The sequence below is a fragment of the Tachysurus vachellii genome, chromosome 17 (assembly GCF_030014155.1).
Source record: "Tachysurus vachellii isolate PV-2020 chromosome 17, HZAU_Pvac_v1, whole genome shotgun sequence".
Lineage (NCBI taxonomy): Eukaryota > Metazoa > Chordata > Actinopteri > Siluriformes > Bagridae > Tachysurus > Tachysurus vachellii.
In genome coordinates this window covers 16,784,134-16,808,638 of record NC_083476.1, presented here as the reverse complement: position 1 = coordinate 16,808,638, position 24,505 = coordinate 16,784,134, and the positions used below count along the sequence as shown (strand labels likewise).

The following is a 24,505-nucleotide window of genomic DNA, read 5'->3' as shown; positions in this document are numbered from 1 at the left end:
AAGAATCACTGAAAGGAACACTGCATTAATGTCTAAGAAAGGGCAAGGCTGATATCTGGGAACTTCTTTAAAGTTGCAGTTTGTGATTTTTAAAAGTGTTTCCAGACCTATAATTATAATCTACTTTCAAAGATATATTTAAAGCTGCCGTTTATGATATTGCCATGCACCTGGTCTAAGTTTTCTTCATTTCAGAATTGTGTTTACATTTTTTTCAGGTTTAGAAAATGACCATACCCCCATCCAGAACAGAGATGTTTAGCTCTAACTCTTTTGCTTAAAATACAAGGTTAAAACAGAGGGTGTGTGGTCTGTTCAGGGAAAGGAGAAGGCTTATTAAATGATTATTCACAGGCAGAAGAGGACTCTGAAAATTACAAACTGCTCCTTTAAGCTTGGTAAAGTGACTGACCTTTCATTATTATATGTTTAATGCGTCTGAAGTAAAATCTTGTTGCATAAGTACCTTGTGCTTCTGCTGCAGCTGCAGTGGCTAAGGCATTAGTATTAGCATAAGTCAAGTATTTTCCAGACCTCTTTTTATATTTTGATCCAAGGAATTGAATTTGGAAAGCCCTTAATTTTTACGACTTTACCAGATATTTTCAATGCCCTTTCTCAGTGATAACACTAGAGAGAACAGGAACATTCACTCTGAAGAATGCATGATGATTTGAGATGGTGTCTAACCCAGAAGCATGATTACTTGAGTCGGTATGTTAAGTGCTGCATTTTTCTCGTCAACTCATGAGACAACTGTGAGTGTAGCATGTGGTTACTGGAACTCTCAGGAACTGCCAGCCAACCAGAGTGTGTTAGCCTCTTCCACAACCTCTCGTGCTATAAAGCAGGCACACCTCAGTGGCTCACACATGGAAAGGGAACTGATCGCTATTTCCTCTCCAGTCCTGTTTTTGGGACAAGCATGAAAAGGAAAAAGGCCGGGTAATTGCATACAGGCGATAAAGGGGAAATGGGTTTAGTATCCTGAGTTAAGATTGTTCACCAGTGAGTCCTGAAAGCTGCATTCTTTTTTCTTGAATTTCTGAAACTGTATGTTTAAGCTTCTACACAAAATGTATGTTTTTAAGATAAGTAGTGGAATGAGACAAGACTGGCTATCATCATAAAGTGTTAATATCCTATTTTTATATTATGATCCAAAAGTCAGTGGTATGTAACAGAAAGAAGTAAGAACTATTAGCATACTACATATCACAAAACATTATTATAGAGTTTATAGGAAAAGAAAAACTGCAGGGCTTTTATTTTGAAACTTGGATATATATATATATATATATATATATATATATATATATATATATATATATATATATATATATATATATATATATATATTTCTATATAAGAAACCTACTGACTGTTTGTTGGATTACATGAGGTGTAAAACATCTCAGTTCTCCACTGACAAAATGGTGCACTTTGTTGTATTTATTTATTTATTTATTTATTTATTTATTTATTATTTTTTACCACAGCCCTGATGATTTCTCAACATTGATTATACAGAATGTGTTAGTTCTCACAGTACTTCCTGTTATAAGGCTTATATTAACGTGCCTGCTCTAATATTTAATAAGTTCTTTAGTAACAACTTGCCTAGGGACTTCTTTGGCAGATGCTTTACATTAATGATTAAAAAATGCATGTAATCATTGGAACGGTGAAGCTTTCTGTGATATGATGTTGATGTTTGTTTAGCATTTGTGGAAGGAAAGGAATCTCCAGTGTCAACACTTTGTAACAGTCAGAGGTACAGTAACTACATAAAAAAAAAGATTGGTTGCTAAATTGCTGTGGTATAAAAGGAATAAAACACTTTTGGACCTGCTGTTATAATCAACAACATTGCTTGTTTTCCTATAACAGCATGTCCTGTTGTGATATATTCCTTACATATTACACTTTTGACAGAGTGCAGCTTTAATAGGATGGTTCCATTGAACATCTGGTGTGCTGGGGTTCATTGTGATCTGTGCCTCTCCACAGCCATCCGCGGCTTTTCTCCACAGCACAAGATCAGCAGCTTCGAAGAGGCTAAAGGTCTAGATCGCATCAACGAGCGCATGCCTCCCCGTAAAGATGGCGTTAACCATGTCGGTCACTCCATGGGCAAAATGAACATGTCCGAGGCAAACGGTACTGACGACAACAGCAACATCCAGTGATGCAGCGGCCACCTGCAGTGACCGCATGGCCAAACCCGTGCCGCTGTTCTGCTGTGTGGCAGGATATCGTCAAAAGCTGAAAATTTAAAGCCTCCTGATACCAACCAAACCCAATCGACATAACTATATGTATGCATCCACTACTGCTATGTCAAATTAGGGAAGCAAACAATCCAATTTAAAATCTGTCATGGATGTGGGTTGAAGGCGGTTGTTCTTTTTTCGCTGCCAGTTTACCATATGCGGATTTCTCGCTGTTTCGGGCGAGTTCTGCCGCTTTTTGGGTGTGATGAACAGGGTATGGGGTGGGCTTTGCTTGGGAGGGGGGGAGTAATGTCAAGTCAAGGGCTGAAAGTGTCTTTATCAATTCCTTTCTGACTCCACCCATTCACCAAGTGGGCGGGGACTTGGGATTTAGAACTCTCTCTTTAAGCCTGATCCATCGCAGCTCATCGGTGGGGGGTGACCAGCCAGTACCAATGCCACGCACACATTTGAATATTTTGATTGATGAGTTTTCTTCATGAGCCCATGTCGTAATGAAATGATCGCACTGTTTGACATATTTTGCTACTAGTATTAATGAATAACGAAATTTGAAATGACGCAAAAATGAAACGTTTCTAAGAAAGGACATTTAAAGAGAAAAATATGTACATTTTATTACTTGCAATGCAATCTTACCTGAGTATTTTTATTTATTAATTAATTTATGTTTTGTTTTGTTTGGTAAGATGCGATAACGCTGCTGGGATGTAAGGGATAGGGAGCTTGCGTATGTTGGCTGTGGACTCATAAACCCCACCGTCTATTGTGTGGAGTGAACACTAGATGATGGGGGAAGGCGAAAGAAGGGGGGGGTGGGGGGTTATGCAGTTAGAGTTTGACCTTTGGCACCACCTACCTGATTGTTTCTCACCTGCCTGTAACTCGAGAGAGAGAATGCACATAGTATGTTTCGCAAGTTGAATGATCCTATATATAAGTATAAATATATACATATATAAATATATTATTAATAATAAATGATGGACAATATCGAGGACAATTTTTAACAGCATCTGTGGTATGGAACGCATCAATGCATGCAATTAAGTTCCTTATTGATATGTGAAATTATAATTGTGATGTGTTTCAATATAGTAGATTTGAATTATTTCCCTCTTCAGATTATATTTGTAAAGTTCAACTTTGTTTTTTTATATCTATATACAGTATATATATATGATTTTTTGTAATCTTTTCTTCTGTCTTTAATTTATTTACTTTTTTATTTTTTAATGTTATTTTGTTGGTTGATTTTATTTTTGTATTGTTTTTGCTGTACAGGCACAAATGCTCTTTTTGAGGTGTTAAGCCTTTGTGGGTTTTTTTTTTCTTTTTTTCGTTCAGTTGGTGTAAAGAATGTGTTCAATAGTGTGAATGAACATATTACTCAGTGAAAAGCAACATTCAGGCTGCCAAAGCATGATCGCATGGTTTATTCACATGTAAACAAATTGGACACGCTGAAAATCCTGTGTCTCACTTTGAAGGACAACTATATTCTCATTCTAATTCTTGATGATATCCTTATACTTCTTATTATTACAATTAAGCTTACGGTTCATTTCTCCACTGTTTTCTGATCTTTGTTTGGTCCAGATGTGGTTTATTTCAAAGAAGGAGTTTAATGGATTTTAACTTGTGACTAATTTTTCTTGCAATTTTCTCTTTAGCTAAGTTTTGGCATCTGATTCCTAAATGCTAATACACATTGTAAGCATGCCCTATGGGACAAATCACTTTTTTTACTCTTGAATAAAATATGCATGAACTGCTGTGTCTGTTGCCATTCTGTCCCTGTCATGTGTGGTTTCCTCGTCATGGATAAAATATTACGTCCCAAGAGATCACTGGCCAAATGTAATCATGCATAAAAAGAAAGGGGAATCCTGCAGGATTGATGATTTGTGTCATGGCTTCCATTGGTTTCTCGTCCATAGGGACAGGCGGATCAGGACCCAACCGTATACTACTATATTATGTATATCAGTCATTCAACAATTATTAATATTCACAAAGTCCTCATTCACAACATGTCCTGTCGAAACACTAACTAACTGCTCTTAGACTGATATATTTGATCACCTTTATGATGCTGTGCAACAGTAGGACCATTGATTTAATATTAAAACTTGAGGTCAAACGAGAACTTCAACATGAACTAATAAGGGTCCATTTGGGCAGGAGACATGCTGCCCCTTGCTTGCTTGCTTAACACACATTTTGTTTATGGTGTGTGTGTGAGGAGCAGGAGTCAAGACAGTTAGTAATGATAACTCTTCAGTGTTCTCTCACACACTGTGACAATGGTGACAGGAGCAACATCTGCTGTATCGAACATTTCTAAACGTCTTTTAAAAGAAAAACCTATTTGAATGCAACAAATCTAATCAAACGGACAGTGCCGAAAGCATGTGACTAGCACATTTAATATACATTGTTCTATCGGTTTCCATGTCTGGCTAGATATATAATGTGTCTTATCGGCAACAACAGGTTGAAGAATTTGCAAGAAATACGCAATTTGTTTTTTTTGGTTTTTTTTTACGAGCAAAATAACAAAATAATTTTTTTTTTGCTTTCAGTTCTCTGTGAAAAATAAAAAGCACGGTTAGTTTGTTCAAATTCTTTTGACACTCAGCTGTGTTACGGAGTTCAAATCAACTCCACTAAAAATTCTAATTTAGCATTATAGCCTTTTGACTTCAATTTATTTTAGGCTATTGGTTATTATTAATGTTGTTATATACTATACAGTGTTTTTCCGAGAAACCTTTTCCTCTTAGCCAGGCTGAAGCACAAACACAAGGCCAGAGAGTTGCTTTTCCATGAGAACGCTACATCCTCTTCCTCCTATTCATTCACAGGAAACTGTAGGTCACCAACAGGACCACAGCAGTCTCTCCCTCAAACCAGGAGTGGGCATAATTAAACACACACACGCACAGTCAAAAACACCAGGATCCAACCAAATTTTACCCCGTCTTATTCCTTCCATCATCAAAGGAAACAGTTTCTCAGGAACTGCATATTGCTGTGGACTTTTCATATGTGCATACTTTCAAGTTGACTTTCTTTGTCTTTTTTATACAATAATATCTATGCCGGGTGACTTTTAACAGTCAGCCTTTTTCTGTAGGAACATATCTAAAACTCTGTGGATTAAGCCATGACTCTGCTCTTATCTACTTTCATTGTCCTCTGTGTGTCTGTATCACTTACTGCAGGTAAGTCAGAAATATACCTACTAATAGAACTTTATTACATACTTTACACAAATTCCTCATATCTGGAACCAAGATTTAAATCCACAAATCACGTACTTTCTTTTATATACCTTTCACAAAATCTTTCACAATTGTTACTATAACATAAATGCAATTTATGCAATACAAACAGAAGCAAATCAAATGTATGACATTCTAAGAAAATTGACAGAATTGGGTTTTTCTGCCTATAGTGTGCTTAGAATTATATCCAGCCTCAAAAAAAAAAAAAGAAAAGAAAAGAAAAGGAAACACATTTTACCAAAATGATATGAAATTATTTTTTAATTTTTTCTTATCTATCTTCCTCTTTAGATAATGTTGGTAAGAAGCCAGTTTATGAAAATAGCACACTGGTAGGCATGGGCAAGAGTAAACTGGTGTAGCATGGGCCCTGATTATTAGTTACATTCAGATTTTATAAGTATGATTCAAACAAATAAACTGAAGAGTGGAAAACATCATCAATCATTGAGTTGATGCACAACGCCGCTGTTTATGAGCCCTAGTCTCACCATCTCATCTCCAGTTCATTCTGAGCCTCTAATATTTTACACAAACAGTCTCTGCTAATAACAATTCCTAGTCACAAACAACTTCTAGTCACACACACAAGGTCAAAACTTCACCAACAACAGTTTCTCTAAAGAGGTCTAAAATCTCAGAGCTGTAATAACTCTGATTTCCTTACAAACTGAATGTTGTGCTTTTCTGTTTATGTGCGATAACAAAATGGACATAAGCCTAGTCAGTGTGTGTGTAATCAGATAACAGTGGCGAAATGTCCATGATGCCCATTAAAGCATCTGTATGAGGATTCGTAGAAGACAAGAACATTTTGTTATATCTGATGACTTCATTAACGAGTTTAATGTAATGGGGAATGACATGAAAAGGTTTACGTTATTTGCAAAAATTTTAATATTAAGCATATTATGTTTTATACTGTTTCCACAGTGACTGTCAGTACAAATACAAATACAACTAACGTGACTCAGAATCAATCTACAGGTAATGCATTACAATTTTACATGACGTAAACTCCATATGAATAACTTAGATTCATTTCTAGGCTTAGGGTGAAGAGTATTAAAAGGTTTTTCTCGATATTGACCTTTGAAAACATTTCAGCTGGTGATAAAGCTGCTTCTTTATGTTTTTTAATATTTGTAGATAATGTCAGTTAGATGTTGCTATAGTTGTCAGGCGGCATCTATCCTGCTATTTCCAGTCTGCCTTCATTTACCTGCATGCTTGCTTATTGTGGTTTGGTTCTTATTTAAATTAGATTAAACCAAAGTGGCTCATAAGAATCCAATTCAATTATAATGTACAAACAAACAGCACAGGGTTAAGATATATTTATTATACACTATAACGTTCACTCTTAATCTTCTGTCCTGCTGGTATAATATCATCCCGGTAAACCCCACTGTACAGGATGCAGTCCGGTCTGTAACGTCTTCTTCTATGTGCAGGCGATGCTGCTCATCCAACACAGACACCAGAAAACGGGCTCACCACTTTAGCCTTTGGTAGACACATCACATCAAATTGTGGAATCAGGAATGTTCAGAGATATCTGTTAAATTCACTTTTATAATGATTCTGTTGTTTCTTGGCAGGTGTGATGAGTTTCATTCTCATTTTGATCATTGTTATGGTGATCTTGGTAACAGTTGTTAACTTCAGAGGATGGTGCAGTAATACAAAGGAAGAGGGTGAGGTGCTGTGTATGTGTGTGTGTGTGTGTGTGTGTGTGCTTTCCCACAGTTTAATGCATTAGAAAATAATGACCTTTATATCTACCTTGTAGGTGTCAAAAACTATGGCTCAGTGACGTCGGAAGGGTATGAACTAAATTTCATAAATGCATTTTTGAATGTATGTAAGCCAGCGGTGTCCAATCTTATCCACAAAGGGCCGGTGTGGGTGCAGGTTTTCATTCCAACCAAGCAGAAGCTACACCAGAGCCAAGAACAACTGATTAAACAGGTGAAATCAGTTGGGGCTTCTGCTTGGTTGGAATGAGAACCTGCACCCACACCGGCCCTTTGTGGATAAGATTGGACACTGCTGATGTAAGCAAATCAGTGATATATTTGTGATTTGTGATTTTTAATGTTCTTACAGCCAAGTAAGACAAGCTGGAGAGAGGGAAAGCATAATGCTAGTCTCCATGAGGACATTAAGCACAGACACTGGTAAAGGTTTCTGAAATACAGTGGAATATATATATATGTGTGTGTGTGTGTGTGTGCGCGCAGCTTCCCATATATGCAGTTTATTTAAATCTTCAACTGTTCAATTGAGTCTGTGCCATGATAGCCTCAGATTCCTGTGCTAGTCTGACACATTCTTTGGTTGTTGTAGCGGTCCATCTCAAGTTTTCCGAATGCTAGGATTTTTTTAAAGGGTTGATTATTTGAATAAATAAACCTTTCCTGGTAGCTTAAACCAATCTGGCCATTTTTCTCTGAGCTCTCTCATCAACAAGGTATTTCCCCCCTTTCCAAAGAGCTGCTCGTTAGATGTTTTTTGTTTTTCCACACCATTCTGTGTAAAATAAACACTGATCTACAGTTTCTCAAACCAACCCATTTGGTACAGTCAACCAGGCCAGGAAATGATATTTTTCCACATTCTGATTCTGAGTCATTCTGAGAATGCAATACTTTGCATTTCTGCTACATCATTGACTGCATTAAGGAGGTAACTTTGTGTGTGTGTGTGTGTGTGTGTGTGTGTGTGTGTGTGTGTGTGTGTGCGATAATTTCTCTCTTTTCTTTATTTATAGACACAGAATCTCTACGGATCTCCTCCATTTACAGTACAGCACTGGACGATGAATACCAATAGGTCCGAATCAGAGCAGGGCAGTGAACAGACTCCATGCACTGCCTTTTCTTTCTGACTCCCAACAACTGCCTTTTCATTTCACCTATTCAACAATAACATAACAAAGTTCTATTAAAATGACACGGTTCTACGTTCTTTGTACAGTTTGTCTCCCATTTGCAATTATTTATGTAAAATTAAATGATCCCATAATATAATATATGAATGGTGAATGTGTGATGTTTTGATATTCTTAACAACTCACTGGAAAACCTCAATGACCTCTGTTACAGTCTCAGACATGATCCATATAAGACATAAGAAAAGCTTCTGTCTTTCTGTTACATTCCAAATATTTGCTATTTTCAGTTTCATTCCAGAAACATTAATTGCATAATTGCAGAAACATTAATTGCATAATTGCAGGAACATTAATTGCATAATTGCAGGAACATTAATTGCATAATTGCAGGAACATTAAAATTGTTGACCCACTGAAACACATGACATTTAGAACACATGGTGCAGTGTGAAAGACCATATAAGGGCAATGCCGGCTGCCTTATTGTACTTCCGGTTCCGGTTAGCTATGGCGGTTGCTAGCTACCGCTATTTCGATACTTGTCTCGCTTATAACACGGTTATAATTTTTAAAATGAAATATAACGTGACATTGAGTTTCATAAATGTTTTTGTCTGGTAGCAGATGAAGTACTTGGGACTGAAACGGAGTTAAAACGGATGTAATGTTACCGAATATCGGAAACTAATCTGCTACTCGCTAGCTGTTATTAGCCTGTTAGCTATTTAGCGTCTGACAGATATCTCTAACGTCCACATAAATTAGCCTGTTAGCGTTGTTGTTATTCCAGCATTAGCGTCGTCATATGTGGGAAAAAAAAGAAAAGTTTTCCCCAGTTTCGGTGTTGTAATTCGTGTTTATTTTGGCACCCTGTCTTTGCAGCTGTCATTTAGTTTGTCCTCCGTTTTAAAGCAGGCAGCACCGTTATCTGTAGCAGCTTGTAGAGATGCCTGGGTTTGGATCTGATAAAGAAGAATCGGACAGACTGATAGAGAAAGCTAAGATATGTCTAAGATTAGGACAGAAAGAAAAAGCCCTGCAGATGTTATATGAAGCACTGAAAATATACCCCAGCACCCGAGCCCGAGGTGAGTAACCTTAGGATTTACACGCTGGCACTTAAATAGAAAGTGCAGCGTCTTGATATTACTTACTAACTTCATGTCTCATGATCAACCCTGGGCTCAGTTGTCCGTTTGGTTCTTACACTTCCTTTTTCCCCCCCCTTCATTACCAAACGTTTAGTAATGCAGCCAAAATCAGTTATATATTTACCACCCCCAGGGTACATACTGTAAATTTTCATGGTTAAATAAAATGACCTGGTAATTCTTAGTAAATTAAACTAATACGTTTTCAAGTTAAATAAACTGGCTGTATGTAACTGTGAGCACGACTAACATTTATGCGTTAGGAATATAATCCAATATTAGGCTTTTCATTGCTAATATGTTAATATATTGTAGTGTTGTTTATGTCTGTACTTTTGAGAGTCACAAACCGCTTGAACCAAATTCCTTGTGTGTGTCAACACACTTGGTCAATAAACCTGATTCTGATTGTGATACGATGCTGGTTTGTTACTAACGTCGTCCTTTAAACACAGCTGATTTTCTGTATATTCCTGTTGTCAAATTATACCAAAATTCAGAGAGAAGGTTCTTTAAACGTAATAAAGGCTTATAATAGAAAACATCAAACGTTCAATCGTGAAGACTTTCTACGTCTTTTGAAGAACAATTGATTTAAAGCTTGATCATGTGTACATTTGTGTGCTTTTCAGTTTGTAAGCAGTATTAAGTTGCTCTCATGGGGAAAGGTGACTGACTGACTGACTTGATGTTTCAGCTGTTTAGACTTTTTGGTTTGACATTTAGATGTCCTATTTAAGAAAGTACTGACACTTAAAGGCTGAAAAATATCCCACACACACTTATACCATCTTCCTTCTTATCAACAATTAGTCCTCATTGATGCCATTGTGAAGAACGGGAGTGCAGCCGCTCCAGAAACCGAGCGTACGTACACTCCACCACCCGGGTGGAGGAACACAGATGAAGAAATATCCACTCGGCGGCGGCAACAGCGTTACAGCACAGGAGATGCTGATGAGATATCGAGCGATGACAAGAAAAGCTACACTGAAGAACAGAGGCAGGGAGTCCTAAGGTTCGTTCCTTTAGCAACAGACAATGAGATGTGTTTATCTGTGCCTGTTCTATAGTATTACTGTGTTTTCATTAGCGACACAGGCCCTATATTTTTATACTGACAGGATACAGAGATGTAAAGATTTCTATGAGATTCTGGGTGTTCCAAAAGATGCTAGTGATGAGGATCTGAAAAAAGCGTATCGTAAGCTTGCACTGCGTTTTCATCCAGACAAGAACTGTGCTCCTGGAGCTACTGATGCTTTTAAAGGTATGGATCTGCATTCAGCAATGACATTTGTTAGTGTAGTGCTTGATTACCCTGAGATTTGTTGTACTTACTGTTTTCTACACCTCTTGCTCTTTCTCCAGCTATTGGTAATGCCTACGCAGTGCTGAGTAACCCAGAGAAGAGGCAGCAATATGATCAATATGGTGAACAGGGTGCTGCAGAGACAGCTGGTCACTCCTCAGCCCAACCTCGTTACGCTCACACACACCAACGGACCTTCCACAGGGACTTTGAGGCCGACATCTCACCAGAAGAGCTCTTTAACATCTTCTTTGGTGGCAGGTTTCCAACAGGTTAGTCTTTAGGGTGTATTTATAGACATATCTTTTTCAGATCTGACATGTGAAATAAGATCAAGGCACTACAATGTTTTTCACTACAGAAACTATTTTAGTGCTGAGCTTCAAAAGCAGGACAAAAAACTAAAACACATAATACCAGTAAAGGTCACAGTGCTGAGGTTTTTTTGTGTTTTTTCTCTAAACGCAAGCATTACGTAAAATCAAATTGCCTTCACGTTAATGCAACTTTTTACTGAATAGAATTTAAGTTATAGTATGAGTATTTTAAAGTATGAGTGTACTGTGTGTGCTTGTGTATATACATTAACATACAGTAAATTTGTTACGTTTGTATTGAAATTTTAATTGCATTACTACAGGAAACATTCATGTATACACAAACAGAGGAGCTACTTATTCACATTTCTACCAGCCACGCAGACGACGTGCATATGAGAGACGGGAGGAGGAAGTACAGGAAAATCGCAGCCAGGTCAGTCATACTCCTTATCCATCACTCCTTTCCTTACTACTATTACTATTGGGCCTAATGTAGACATGAAACTAGGAAATTAAGGAAAGTGCTATTCCAGTCTCTAGACTAAATGACATGCCTCTGGCTTTGAATCAGGGAGTTTAAGGCACTCAGATACACACTCACAATTCAAATGTTTGTGTAGAGCAGAAACAGAGCAAGAATGTGAATTGTTTGGCCAAGGATGTAGTGGGGTTTTTTCCCCGCTCTCTTTTAAATAAAATTAGTCATTAGTTGTTGTATTTTTCTCTTTCTTTCTTTTAAATACTTACTTCTTTGGGTTGTTGTTATTTTTTATTTTTTTTTATTTTATTTTTTTTAGAATACATTCACTGCCTTCCTGCAGCTTCTGCCTGTCCTGGTGCTAATCCTCATCTCTGTAATAACACAGCTGATGGCCACTAATCCCCCTTACAGCCTTTTCTACAAACCGTGAGTCTGATTTTTCTCAGAGACCTCATCCCAAGCTGTGAGGATAGTATTACAGCATACATGTTTGATGTAGCCATTGTAATCAAAAATGTCAAACTGGTACAGAGAGTTTTTGTATCAAAGGACTACGTCAGTTTGAAAGTAGATACCATGAACTTTGGAAAAACTGGGATTGGTTTATGGGGTTATCATGCTGTGAATTATGAATACCTTTTGAAAGCATTGAGGATTAATAAGGTTTCAATAGTGACCACAATGATAAAACGTTGTCCTACAGGTCCATGGGTTTGGTGGTGTCCAGAGAGACTCAGCACATGGGTGTCCAGTATTATGTGGATAAGAGCTTTGAGAAGGAGTACCATGGGGCAGCTCTGGATGAACTGGAGAAGACCATTGAGACTGATTACATAGACCATCTACAGAGCAGCTGCTGGAAAGAGAAGCAACAGAGTGAGTATGCTCATCAGTATGTCCATATAATCAAATTCTCTTCATTTGTTTGACATGTGGTTAATGATGAATTCTACACTCTGTTAATGGAATTTCTTCATTAAAGAAACAGCATGAACTTACATGTATAGGATTAAATGCTACGGTTCACAACCCAACACTCATAAATCAAGCACTAAGTAGCTGGGTTTGTATGTGAATATAGATTCAGCTCCATCATTGTAACATTTTATTCATGATGCTTTTCCATTGCATTGTTTAAATTAGTAATGCTTATCAATACCATCATTTACACATTAGGGCTGGGCGGTATGACGGTATATTCCGTTTCCGCGGAATAAAATGTCTATCGTTACAGGTTTTTCTATTCCGTGCATACCGTGAAATTTAAATTAGTGGGCGTGGTTAACCTCACATGTAGCACGCCTGAATCTGAGAACGATTGAGAAGCGGCACATAAGCGTAGATAAGAAGAAAAACATGGAGAAAGACATGCATGCTGATAAAGAAATCCCACAAACCAATCCCGAGCAGGAGGAGGAACTTGTTGTGAAACGAGGCGCGACATCAGTGGTATGGACGTGGTTCGGGTTTACAAAGGCTGACAAAGAGCAGACAAATGTGATTTGCAAACTGTGTCACACGAATGTAACCGTTAGCCATGCTAGCACGAGTAACTTGTATTATCAACTAAAAATGAAGCATGTCAAAGAATACAACGAAAGCCAACAGATGCGCTCCATCAGGTGTTCCGTCAACATCTGGTGCTAAAAGCAAAAAACAATCTCAAACTAGTTTGGCCGAATCATTTAACAGAGGCACTCCATATGACAAAACCTCACGCAGATGGAAAGAAATAACACAAGCCATTACTATGCATATCTGTAAAGACATGTCACCAGTTTACACAGTGGAAAAGAAGGGATTTCATGATCTGCTCAAAACGCTTGTTACTGAAGTTTAATTTGTCTCACTGCTTTGAGAATGTATTAATCTGTTCTGATATTAATAAAAAAGTCTGTTCTCTTTAAACTCTAAAAATGAGGCCTATTTATTGTTATGGTGAGGTTGATCTAAAAGTTGAGTCTCATTCACTACTAATGCTAAATAAAAGAAAAATTAATAAAATAAGACGAGAGAGCCTATTTTTTATTGTTAAAGTGGTATTTAATATATTAAGCACGTTCCTTTTGTTGATTTACCTGAAATATTATTATTCTGTGATCTATACCGCTACCGTAAAATAAAATAACTTATTCCGTGAAACAGATTTTTGGTCATTCCTCTCACCCCTATTACACATGTTAAATAGTGATGGTCAAAGGAATTGATTTGGATTATATTGGAATGGAATTGCATTGGTTCTCAAACACATACATGGTTAGAGTTAACAACATGTTTAGTCTGTACTAACTTTGGGATTTGTGTACCTCTCAGAGTCTGACCTGGCTAACCTGGGTCAGCTTTATCGTGACGAGCGGCTGAAGCAGAAAGCTGAGACCATGAAGCTGGACCACTGTGAGAAGCTGCATCGCTTTGTGGGCCGCCAAAGGGGCAACTAAATAAGGACATCCTCTATCATACAACATGATTTTACCCAGACCTAAAAGGTTTTAATGTTTGTGATTAATCTGTGCTGTGATTAATCACTTTATTTAGAGAGAGAGTTTATAGGAATAATGCTGTGCCTTTTAGCCCTGCTGAATTGGTAAAGGCACCAGCATGGCGGAATGCACTCAAGCTGCTGGAAGTGATCATTTCAGTCAGCTTTTTGCAACAGTGACCCGTAGCCTCATCACAGAGGACCTGCTTATGTGTATTTGTGCTAGAGCTGGGTTTTACTTCCTTACATTAAGGATTTTAGGCTCCAGATGCACTGATACTAGATTCTTCTGTACATACTCCTTATTTAATATGCCTGAGTTTTAGTAGTATAGTAGACAGTCAATAATAAGAAATAATTTAATTTATTGAACTAATTCATCTTATTTATTTTTCTTTATGTGCACTGACTTATGTTTAGTTGGAATTAATCAGGTTGAAGGCTTTTCAGTTGCATTTCAGAACACTAGAATTTTTGTTTTTGTTTGTTTATGCTGACCTAAAAAGATTAACCCAAAATACACAACCCCAAACGTCATTTGCATAAAGGTAAAATTGTTTTACTGGAGTTAATTTAAGTCATGTATTAATTGATGCTTGGTGTCTCAGGACATTAGTATTTAAAAGTCATTTGTGGTGTTAGAAGAAAAAGGCATTTTATGCTCTGACACCCTTGCCAAAAGTCATTATATTAGTCACTTTTTCAATATCTATATTGACAGATTTTAGAGAGACATTTTTTTCAGAAGTGCATGCAATGCAATGGGAGTTTTATTTCGCTTTGTGTTACACATCATGGTCAATCCAGAAGGTTTAATTTAGTCCTCACGCAGTTCATTTAAGTTAGCCTTAAACTGTTACTGTTTGAATTGTTGACATGTTAATATCTTATACCTCATGTTAAGTGAACACTAGTCCTAAAGTTGTTTATCACAGCACACTGTAATGCCTGACAGCCATGCTGAATGCTCATCAGTGCAACACACAGTTCATGTCAGGAACTGATTTTTAGGAATCAAGTTGAGTTGTAGCAGTGATGTCACTTATTAGCTGGACCAGTGTGTGTGGTTAGCTGATGCAGACTGAGACATTGTGTGTTGGTTTAATTGAAACACTGAACATTCTCTTCTACTCCTGAATTCTACAATAAAGTACCGTATGGTTCTTCTAATATCTTATGCAATGTCACTCTCGCAAGAAGTAAAAATGATTGCAAGGTTCTCTTGTTCATGACCAACCTCAAGGCTTATCTCACTGACTCGGTGATGTTTTGTACTAAGCTTTTTGTATCAGTAAGAATATGTTTAGCCAAGATTTGGAATCGTGAAAATACTTTAATCTTCCAAGAAGCTGCATCGGTTCTACTGAACGGTGTGAGATGCCTGCTTTTAAAGGCTCTGTTAAACATCTTACTCAAAAACTCTCCCCATCATTCAAGAACAATTCGTTTAAAAGAGAAGACAATGTCATCTGTGCTAAAGTGGGGAAAACATCTCTGAACAGAAGGGGAGATCTTTAACACCACCTGGCATGACGACCCTGTGCTTTCATGTCAGATCACACCTTCAGATCCTGGGATCAGGTTTGACTCATATGTTCTGTAATAGCAATGATTTCCCACTCTATTATTCACAATGCACGTTTTTCATGATTGAATGTTAATCCAGGAATCCTTATAGAAGCACATTCACGGAGTTGTGTTAATCGGCGGGGGATTAGCTCAAATGGTAGAGCGCTCGCTTAGCATGCGAGAGGTAGCGGGATCGATGCCCGCATCCTCCAATTATATTATTATTATTTGTTCCAAAAAATAAAATGTCCAACAACATGGTTGTTATTTGCGCAATAACTTGAAATAATTTAAAATGAGTGATCGGTTGATATTTGTAGTATTTATATAGAATTATCGTATCATAATGTCTTCATCTGCTCTGCATCTCAGTGATGCATTCAGTACTAATGGAACACATTCGGAAAATCGTATACCGATGTAAAATGCTTTAGATTTGTTTATTGAGGCTAATAATTTCAAAGTTGTAGAATCGGTCAAATTCTATGTAGACTGTGCATGTATTAATGCACATGGCTTCTGTTGTTTTTGTTTGTTTGCTTGCTTGCTTGCTTGCTTGCATCGTCCTGCAAGGGGGATTAGCTCAAATGGTAGAGCGCTCGCTTAGCATGCGAGAGGTAGCGGGATCGATGCCCGCATCCTCCAAATATGCTACATTTTAAACCAAATATTAAATATCTTAGTAAATGTGCATTTACACAATCATATTTTCACGCTGCGGTTAACGACTACGTATGGTTTCACTCTTTAGATGGTGCCCAGGCATTACATAAATAACAGCGAACATAAATAAAATTGAAAAAATATGAATAATTGTACGATTAAGTGACATACAACTAAATTGCAAGTACTTCAGGTGCAGATTTACGGCATATCATTTCAGTTTATTCGACAATATTCAGAATCAGAATCAGAATCAGGTTTATTGGCCAAGTGTGTTGACACACACAAGAAATTTGGTTCCAACTGTTTGTGACTCTCAAAAGTACAGACATAAATAACACTATACAAGACAATAAAAAAAAGTGTTATCAACTCCAAAACGGACTGAATCGGTGTATTTTAGTACTTTATTACTGCGAATGCCGACCCAGTACAGCAGTGGGCACTGTGCATCCGACTGATCACGAGAATTCCGACTCTTTTAGTGACTCGGTGCAATCGGTTCAAACTTTCAAACGACTCACTCTCAAAGCTGAACAGAGTTTCAGCTCGTTTACTCTTTCTGAGTATCCCGGGTATTTTTTGTTGGACCACAGTTTTTTAATCCGTACATTTTTAATTATTTTAAAATGACTTTCAACCGGCGCATACTGCAATCTCGAAATACATTCAAAAGAAAGATTCATTAAAAAAATGAAGTGCCGATTTCACGCCATAGGTGTCGTGTATTCATCCATATGGACCATTAAAGCATCCCGCAGCATTCTTGTGATTTATTATGTAGTGTTTTGTTGCAGTCACTTGATTTGTGTGTCTGTGTGAAAATGCTAGTATTTTTTAAGCACAATAATATACGCGTCTCGATTTGGTTCAAAGAGTCGACTCGTTCTCGATTCAAATAAGGCGTAGCAGAAGAAGAGCAGTTGCTCTAACCGGAAGTGGTGTCTGAGTGGAAGTCGAGCACGCTGAATAATTACGAACAAGGTATTTTTATCATCGTTTCATACTTTGTGGAAGTCGTATTGTACTTTTATATTAATTTAAGGTATGTATATATGTTTATACACGTTAATGAGCCAGCCTAGGTTTTAAAGATACTGTGTGTTGGTTGTTTTTGTTGTTTTATTTATTTTTTTGGCCTGGCTTTTGTTTACTGTTAGGCGCCATTTTGCTTTTTGGCCTTTGTTCTGTTTGTTAGCTTCATTAACACTTCCGAGCTTTTTAGCTTGTTGTTTTAGTTATAACCATTCTTAATTCGATGCGGTTGTAGAACATGGTTTATTGTTGTGTCGTGAATGTTCGTGTGCTTTGTGTTTGATGACAAAGTTGTGCTTATCATGGCTGACGATGAGGGATTTGTGGTGAGAGTTCGGGGTCTGCCCTGGTCCTGCTCTGTGGATGAAGTCGCTAGGTTCTTTTCTGGTAAGAATATAATGTAAATAACCGTGTAATATTAGTACACATCTTTTGACCCTTATTCTGTTTTTATTTAATTGGTGTTTAACAAAAACCTTTTCAGATTGCAAAGTCGCTAATAATGGAACTAGCATCCACTTCACCTACACCCGGGAAGGCAGACCGAGTGGAGAGGCGTTTGTGGAGTTGGAGTCAGAAGATGACCTGAAGATTGCTCTTAAAAAGGACAGAGAAACCATGGGACACCGATATGTCGAAGGTAGACTTGCTGGACGTTTCTTTGCCTGTTTGTATTTTAATTTAAACACAGAATCGGTCAAATGCAAGTCCAATATTCATGCCCTACTTGTGAGGCAAAACATTTTCGATGAATTGAGCTTTTATGTGCTATAAGCCTGAATTTCTCTATCAGAAATTCAAGAAAAATACTTTGGAATGTTCAACAATTTCCCTCTATGTTAGTGGATTATTGGTGTTGGTTTAGTGCACAGAAGGTTGTGTGTTTGAATCCCAGGATCACCAAGCTGCCACTATTGGGCTCTTGTGCCAGGCTCTTAATCCTCGATTGTTCTGTCGTATAAATGAGATAAATCTAAGTCCCCTGGGCGTCTGGCCCACGCTATAAATGTAATGCGTTCGGTATTTGAAACGTATTCTGCTAATACAACAAAAGCTAATTGAAGTGTAAGGTCAGCTTTGTAAATCGTCAGTGAATGATGTGACCATTCAGAATGAATAATCGTTTTACTGTTGCAGTAAAGACATTTTCGCAGGCAAACCACAAGTCTCTGAAAGTAGCTGTAAACAGAATTAGAATCAGAAGGAGCTTAATTGATAAGGATTCTTGTGTGTACATGGAATTGGTGTGTCATACTGTTCCAGTACAGAGATGACGACAACACACAGACAATAAAAATAAGAGGAAATGTTGATGAGAAAAAAAATTACACATGTAAACACAAATAGACTTAAGTAAATAAATTGTATGTACAGTTGTGCTATAGATGATAAAATAGGATAGAATGAGATGCAGGGATGTGTTAGGCTGTAATTTAATGTATGTAAAAATGCAATTTTACACAATTTCCTGTCCTAATTTTCACAGCTGGAAGATTTTGCCCTTATTGCTCAGGTTTTTTCGATTCGCTGCTTGTTTTGAATGCTAACTTTGAGAACCACCCTGTCTTATTCTTTTGTTGCATTAAGGAAACTTTTTCTGTTCTAACAGTATTTAAATCCAATAACGTGGAGATGGACTGGGTTCTTAAGCACACCGGTCCAAACGGTCCGGAGACAGAAGGAGACGGACTGGTGCGACTTCGTGGCCTGCCTTTCGGTTGTAGCAAGGAGGAGATCGTACAGTTCTTCTCGGGTACGTCCAGCTGTCGTCACTGAACACGACGGAATACTTAGAAGTTGGTAATTAAGAGCGTTTGATTTAACTGTCACATAGAAACATTTATGACCATTTGCATGTTTTAACTCCTCGATTCTTAAGTTTTATTTTCTGGATGCCAGCCGTTTGATCCGGACAAACTTTCATGATATCAATCAAAGACAATTTAAATTTTAGGTTGTCTGATGAAGCTGGTAGAACCATCTAATCATTTCAATGCATTGAGATGTCAGTGTGTATGGTTTAATATTGTCATTGTTATGAATTTGATTATTTTGTCAGAAACATGAAAAGTAAGTAACCGTATGAATGGGCATGTGATTTAATGTGTCCCCTGCTGGGGTTATCTGTCCTTGGGTTGAAGGGTTGGAAATCGTGCCAAATGGGATAACATTGCCGGTGGACTACATGTGGAGGAGTACGGGGGAGGCCTTCGTGCAGTTTGCTTCACAGGAAATAGCTGAAAAGGCTCTAAAGAAACACAAGGAAAGAATAGGGCACAGGTGGGGATGGTTGGCGGGTTCAGCTGCTTTTCTTGTGGAATGCACTGACTTCAGTCATGATGCCTGTTTGCCAGACACAGATTAAACCAAGCTTATGACTGAAGTGCCCTTTGTGAAGGTAAGTCAGAGACTTGACTTAACCTGTGCCTGGAAAGCTGGCCAACAATGTCTTAACACTATACATAATTAACCCAAGCAAGTGTCATGGACATGCACACGTCTCCAGAAGAGGAATTTCACCACATCATGGGTTGTATACTTTTCTTTTTTGTTTGTCTGTGGATTTTATTTATTTTTTGTTTGGATATCTTCAACTCATTTGAGTTATGGTTAACTTTTTTTGTACATGTAACATTTAGTCCCCTTGTGACTATTGTAACTTGTTTTAAAGACATAACACGCTTAAAGCCCTTGAGGTCAGTTGCTTGTTTTAATCTGACAGCCTCTTTGTTTTGTCTCAAACGTGATCTTTGCAGACAGAAATCTTAGGCGAGAATAAAAACACATCCATGTTAGCTTGGGGAAACACATTTTTGGATTCTTAAGGATGTTAGGCTCAAAACCTCAGTTTTTATTTTGTGCATTGCACATTCTTTAAACGTGCATCTAAATCTCCGGGCATTAAATGAACAGATTTCCGTTTCTGTTTGGCTACGATGAAAGAAACGGAAGGGTTGGACAATGGCTCTTTTGATCAATACATTCCTTGAAATCTGGAGATGTTGTGTGCAAAGGTGGTACTCAAAGGCTTATTGTACTCTCACTTGTTCTCAACCAGCAAGAAGTAGTTGTGACAGATCACGGCCTTATGGGCCAGTGTATTCCTACAGATTTTAATTAACCTGAGTTTGTATTTAACACATATCACTAACACCTTTCTCTGGACACGTAGGTACATTGAGATCTTCAAGAGCAGCCGTGCTGAAGTACGCACTCATTACGAGCCTCCTCGTAAAGGCATGAGCATGCAGAGACCTGGCCCCTACGACAGGCCCAGTGGGGGCGGCCGTGGCTATAACAGCATGAGCAGAGGAGGCTCCTTCGACAGGACACGGCGTGGAGGATATGGAGGAGGTGCGATTTATTTTTGTTTTCGGGAATTTGTCCATGACTCACTTGCATTGAAGTTTTATTGTGAGTATTCACTGTGCGTATAAAGCAGGTACTGTGGTTTACTTTCTAGCACCGATTCTTCCCAGTTTATGCAAATGAATGTCAACGCTTTTCTTCTTCCAGGAATGTCAGAAGGACACTACCGTGATGGTGGTTCCAACTTCTCAAGCACAACAGGCCACTGCGTCCACATGAGAGGGCTGCCATACCGTGCCTCAGAAAATGACATATACACTGTAAGGATGTGTGTGTGTGTGTGTGTGTGTGTGCGCACAAGCACAAAGTTATTTTCATTACAGAGAAAATGTACTTAGATTATATTTATTTTGTGGCCCACACAGTTCTTCTCTCCTCTGAACCCCGTGCGCGTCCACATCGAGGTGGGTCCAGACGGGCGTGTAACCGGAGAAGCCGACGTTGAATTTGCTACACACGAGGACGCCGTGGCTGCCATGTCCAAGGATAAGGCCAATATGCGTACGTTCTGCTGAAATAGAACTGGATTTGGATAGAAATGGATTTGAATCCTTTTCAGTTTTGCTTATCCTTTTTTTTTTCTTTTCTTTCTTTTTTTTTTTTTCACGTCTCCAGAGCACCGTTACGTCGAACTTTTCTTAAACTCAACAGAACGAGGCAGTAACGGAGGATATGGAGGCCACATGGGAAGCATGGGTAAGTTATGTAGTTTAGATACACCTCGGTATTTTATCAGCATTATTAATTTGTACAATAATAGAGTAAGTGTTTTTACAGATGATTGGTGTGGCTCTAATTAGAAAGACTAAAGATTGTTACATTTTGTTTTTTTTTTGGTTCTGTTTGTTTTAGGTAATCAGTCGTCTTATGGCCATGGAAGTCAGAATATGAGCGGAGGCTATGGTGGAGGCTATAATAATCAATCCAGTATGGGAGGATACAATGACTATGGTAAGTGAAGGTCTTTTTAAATAAGCACATCTTTTTTAACAGCCAATCAAACGGTACGATGCAATCGGCTCTCCATCAGTAAGAGAATCAGTATATTATAAAATATACAATATAAAAATACCTTTGATCTGCTACGAATCTTTCCGAAATCTGTAGCTAATAGATTGTTTAAACACTTAAAAGCTGTTAGACATGAGCAAACTGTATACTTAAATAATCATTTGAAAGCTACAACAATAACAAGCGTCTTACCTTTTTTTTTTTTTTTTAAAGAGTTTTTAGAAAGTATGACAATAGGGAACATGGTAAACATCTGTGACCCCTGGTTTTTGCAGGGCATTGTGGAATTATTTAGGATTTATTTGTTTATTTATTTTTATTTTATTTTAGATAGCCCTTAAAATGTCCGACTCTCGCTCCTGAAATATTTTCCATAGATGTGATTTAACCAGCAATTGACGTTTCGTTCCATTTGTGCGCTTTTCTGTCTTATCAGGTAACCAGAACAGCAGTTATTACGGTGGCAGTCGTGGCTCCATGGGCATGAACGGTGGCATGAGCATGGGTGGAGGCTGGGGCATGTGAGGGCTTTCACAGCACAGCTGCCCAGGCCAAACAGAGACATTTTTGGAAAAGAAGAGTGCCAGAATGGTTACAGATTTTGTTTGTTTGTGAGGAGCGAGAAAAGGCTTGGTCCTTATGTTTCGAGTGTTCGCACTGCAGTCAGTGTCTCCGTCCTTGTATTGTGAATCTACCAAAACAGTAGCCTACAGTTAGGTTCATGCCTTGATGCTGACTGTGCTCTAACCCTTGAGCAAAGTATATTGTAAATATTCTCATTAATGTCTAGCACAGAGGGTGTCGAATGCCTTCAACATATCTGCTTTCGATTATGGGTTTTTATAATGTGAAGATTGTGAATTCAAAAAACTGGAATGATATTTTTTGGCCAAATTTGATATGGACATAGATCTTTTAATCTTTAAGTTGTTGTAGGCATGTCTTCCTTTTCCATAGTCTGTCACTGATTTCTCAAATAAACTTGTTTGTGATTGTAACCCTGTCTGTGTATGTTGTTGTACAGCAGCTGTTGAAGGTTGAGAGGTTTGATACCTTTCAGTTGAGAGTTTAAGCTCCTTTTAAGTATTATTTTCTCATGACACTTTCTTAAGGCAGTCTTAATTACATAACTAATTAACCAAAGCATTTAAGTGTTTATTCCACTTTAACGATCTTACATGTGCTTGGTCCAAAGTAGATTGAAAGGTCATTTTTATATGAATGTGTTTATTCTAATACAATGTTACTGCAACAACTTGATACGCCTGTGTGTCTTCTAATAAGTTACATACAGTAAAGTTGTACACATCAGTTGGCTTTACACACTAGACTATGTGCCACAAAAGGGCACTCATTAGGTTCCTTATTGTGGGTGTGACTCACTGTAATGAACTAAATCATTTGTCTTATAACAGAGTTATTGTGTGGATTATCTTCTCATTTCACACTGAATTGCTAACTACAATTTCTTTGCATCTTCTTTGCATTCTTGTTCTAAATTACAGGGTAAAATGCAGTGTATCTAATTCTAAACTAAACCCTGACACAGAATAGCCTTTATTGTAAACAAAAATTCAAGGTACATATTGATAACATTACTGTCTGCGGTATGAGACATTCAGAAACACACAATACAACTAATGTAGTTCTTAACAACTAATTTAGTTCTTTGCTTTTTTTAAGCATATCACAGCCCTTACTGTGTGCTTGAATGGATCACCTTTGGGTAATGTTCACTAAAAGCAACTTGTTATTGGTATTTGTCCCAAGTTACGGTTAACATATCTTTATTAATACAGAGGATTAACATATTGATTAACAAAATTATATTTAACTATTAACGCTGTTAATGTCGGACAAATTCAGGTGTATTGGGACATCGGGTCAAGTTGTTGGTGTGGAAGAACCTAAGTGAGCTGCACCGAGCTGTGACCCCAACCGCATTCGTCACTACTGGATGGAACTGGAACACTGAGCTTCTCGTCCAAAAACGACCCAATCTCACTAATGCTATTGTATCTGATGAGTAAATTGCCACAGCCACCACACTGCAAAACAGTGGAACGTCTTTCCAGAAGAGTTGATGTGTTATCGTAACAGCAAAACAAAGACAAAAGCTGGAATTGGGTGTTCAACAAGTACACATGGGTGTGATGGTCAGGTGTTTACTTAGTTTTGCCAGTATCACGTGTATCGTATATTTATGATGCGTATATACGTAACATGCTTTGGTCATTTGGGACGGCGTGATTCAGGGTAACTGGGGCAATTGATGGTCAGGTGTTTTTGGTCACTTTTGAGCATGTAATGTAAATAATCAACTCCTTGAACTTTTCAGAAAGGTATTGTTTTGGGGATTTGGTTACTAATAACAAGAAAGCTGACAAGGTATGAGGGTTTTTATTTATTTATTTATTTAAATAAAGTAAAATTCCCAGTTCACCATAATTATTGAGAAAATGGAATTCTGTACTCATTTCTAATGTGCGTTAGACTGTAGACGATCACTGACTTCATCAAGCACAAGGTGGCGCTCTGAACATCTTCCACTGTTCAGTATTATACCTTTAAATGGTGCTGATTTGGCAAATGTGCAATCAGAGAGATGAATCAAGGGTTAAATAGTTTGGGCTAAAACCCAGGTTTTAACAAATGGCTTTGTGCCCATTACTTCTGAGAACCTTTAACCATCCAG

At 37.8% G+C, this 24,505-nt stretch overlaps 4 protein-coding genes and 2 non-coding genes across 9 annotated transcripts in view; all 6 read left to right on the top strand.

Annotated features, from left to right (window-relative positions):
* The window catches only part of ppp3ca (protein phosphatase 3, catalytic subunit, alpha isozyme), a 42,692-nt gene extending 39,681 nt beyond the window's left edge, over positions 1–3,011 (top strand). For all 3 annotated transcript variants that reach the window (XM_060891475.1, XM_060891474.1, XM_060891476.1), the window contains one exon: positions 2,011–3,011. In XM_060891475.1, coding sequence (XP_060747458.1) covers positions 2,011–2,189 — 179 coding nt within the window. In that variant the 3' untranslated portion in view covers positions 2,190–3,011. The remainder of the gene's footprint in view (positions 1–2,010) is intronic.
* Positions 3,012–5,160: 2,149 nt separating this feature from the next.
* ecscr (endothelial cell surface expressed chemotaxis and apoptosis regulator) lies at positions 5,161–8,490 on the top strand. The gene is made up of 7 exons (XM_060890783.1): positions 5,161–5,461; positions 6,458–6,511; positions 6,979–7,035; positions 7,126–7,221; positions 7,317–7,350; positions 7,634–7,704; positions 8,298–8,490. The coding sequence occupies exons 1-7, from the start codon at positions 5,404–5,406 to the stop codon at positions 8,357–8,359; spliced, it is 432 nt and encodes a 143-aa protein (XP_060746766.1). The 5' UTR covers positions 5,161–5,403; the 3' UTR covers positions 8,360–8,490.
* A 411-nt stretch (positions 8,491–8,901) lies between these two features.
* Positions 8,902–15,335, top strand: dnajc18 (DnaJ (Hsp40) homolog, subfamily C, member 18). The gene is made up of 8 exons (XM_060891151.1): positions 8,902–9,508; positions 10,385–10,589; positions 10,696–10,841; positions 10,943–11,155; positions 11,524–11,636; positions 12,001–12,110; positions 12,388–12,560; positions 13,998–15,335. Exons 1-8 carry the CDS (start codon positions 9,367–9,369, stop codon positions 14,120–14,122), a joined length of 1,227 nt encoding a protein of 408 aa, XP_060747134.1. The 5' UTR covers positions 8,902–9,366; the 3' UTR covers positions 14,123–15,335.
* A 536-nt stretch (positions 15,336–15,871) lies between these two features.
* Positions 15,872–15,944, top strand: trnaa-agc (transfer RNA alanine (anticodon AGC)). Its single transcript has one exon. It is a non-coding gene; the product is annotated as a tRNA-Ala (tRNA).
* Positions 15,945–16,304: 360 nt separating this feature from the next.
* On the top strand, positions 16,305–16,377 carry trnaa-agc (transfer RNA alanine (anticodon AGC)). Its single transcript has one exon. It is a non-coding gene; the product is annotated as a tRNA-Ala (tRNA).
* An 854-nt stretch (positions 16,378–17,231) lies between these two features.
* Positions 17,232–22,808, top strand: hnrnph1l (heterogeneous nuclear ribonucleoprotein H1, like). 2 transcript variants are annotated; one of them, XM_060890495.1, is made up of 11 exons: positions 17,232–17,379; positions 17,722–17,817; positions 17,915–18,070; positions 19,040–19,183; positions 19,572–19,710; positions 20,603–20,784; positions 20,947–21,059; positions 21,165–21,300; positions 21,415–21,495; positions 21,652–21,750; positions 22,247–22,808. In XM_060890495.1, exons 2-11 carry the CDS (start codon positions 17,733–17,735, stop codon positions 22,333–22,335), a joined length of 1,224 nt encoding a protein of 407 aa, XP_060746478.1. In that variant the 5' UTR covers positions 17,232–17,379; positions 17,722–17,732; the 3' UTR covers positions 22,336–22,808. The 2 variants fall into 2 exon arrangements, with proteins under 2 accessions (XP_060746478.1, XP_060746479.1); XM_060890496.1 differs by lacking the exon at positions 17,232–17,379 and adding an exon at positions 17,417–17,440.
* Positions 22,809–24,505: the final 1,697 nt, after the last annotated feature.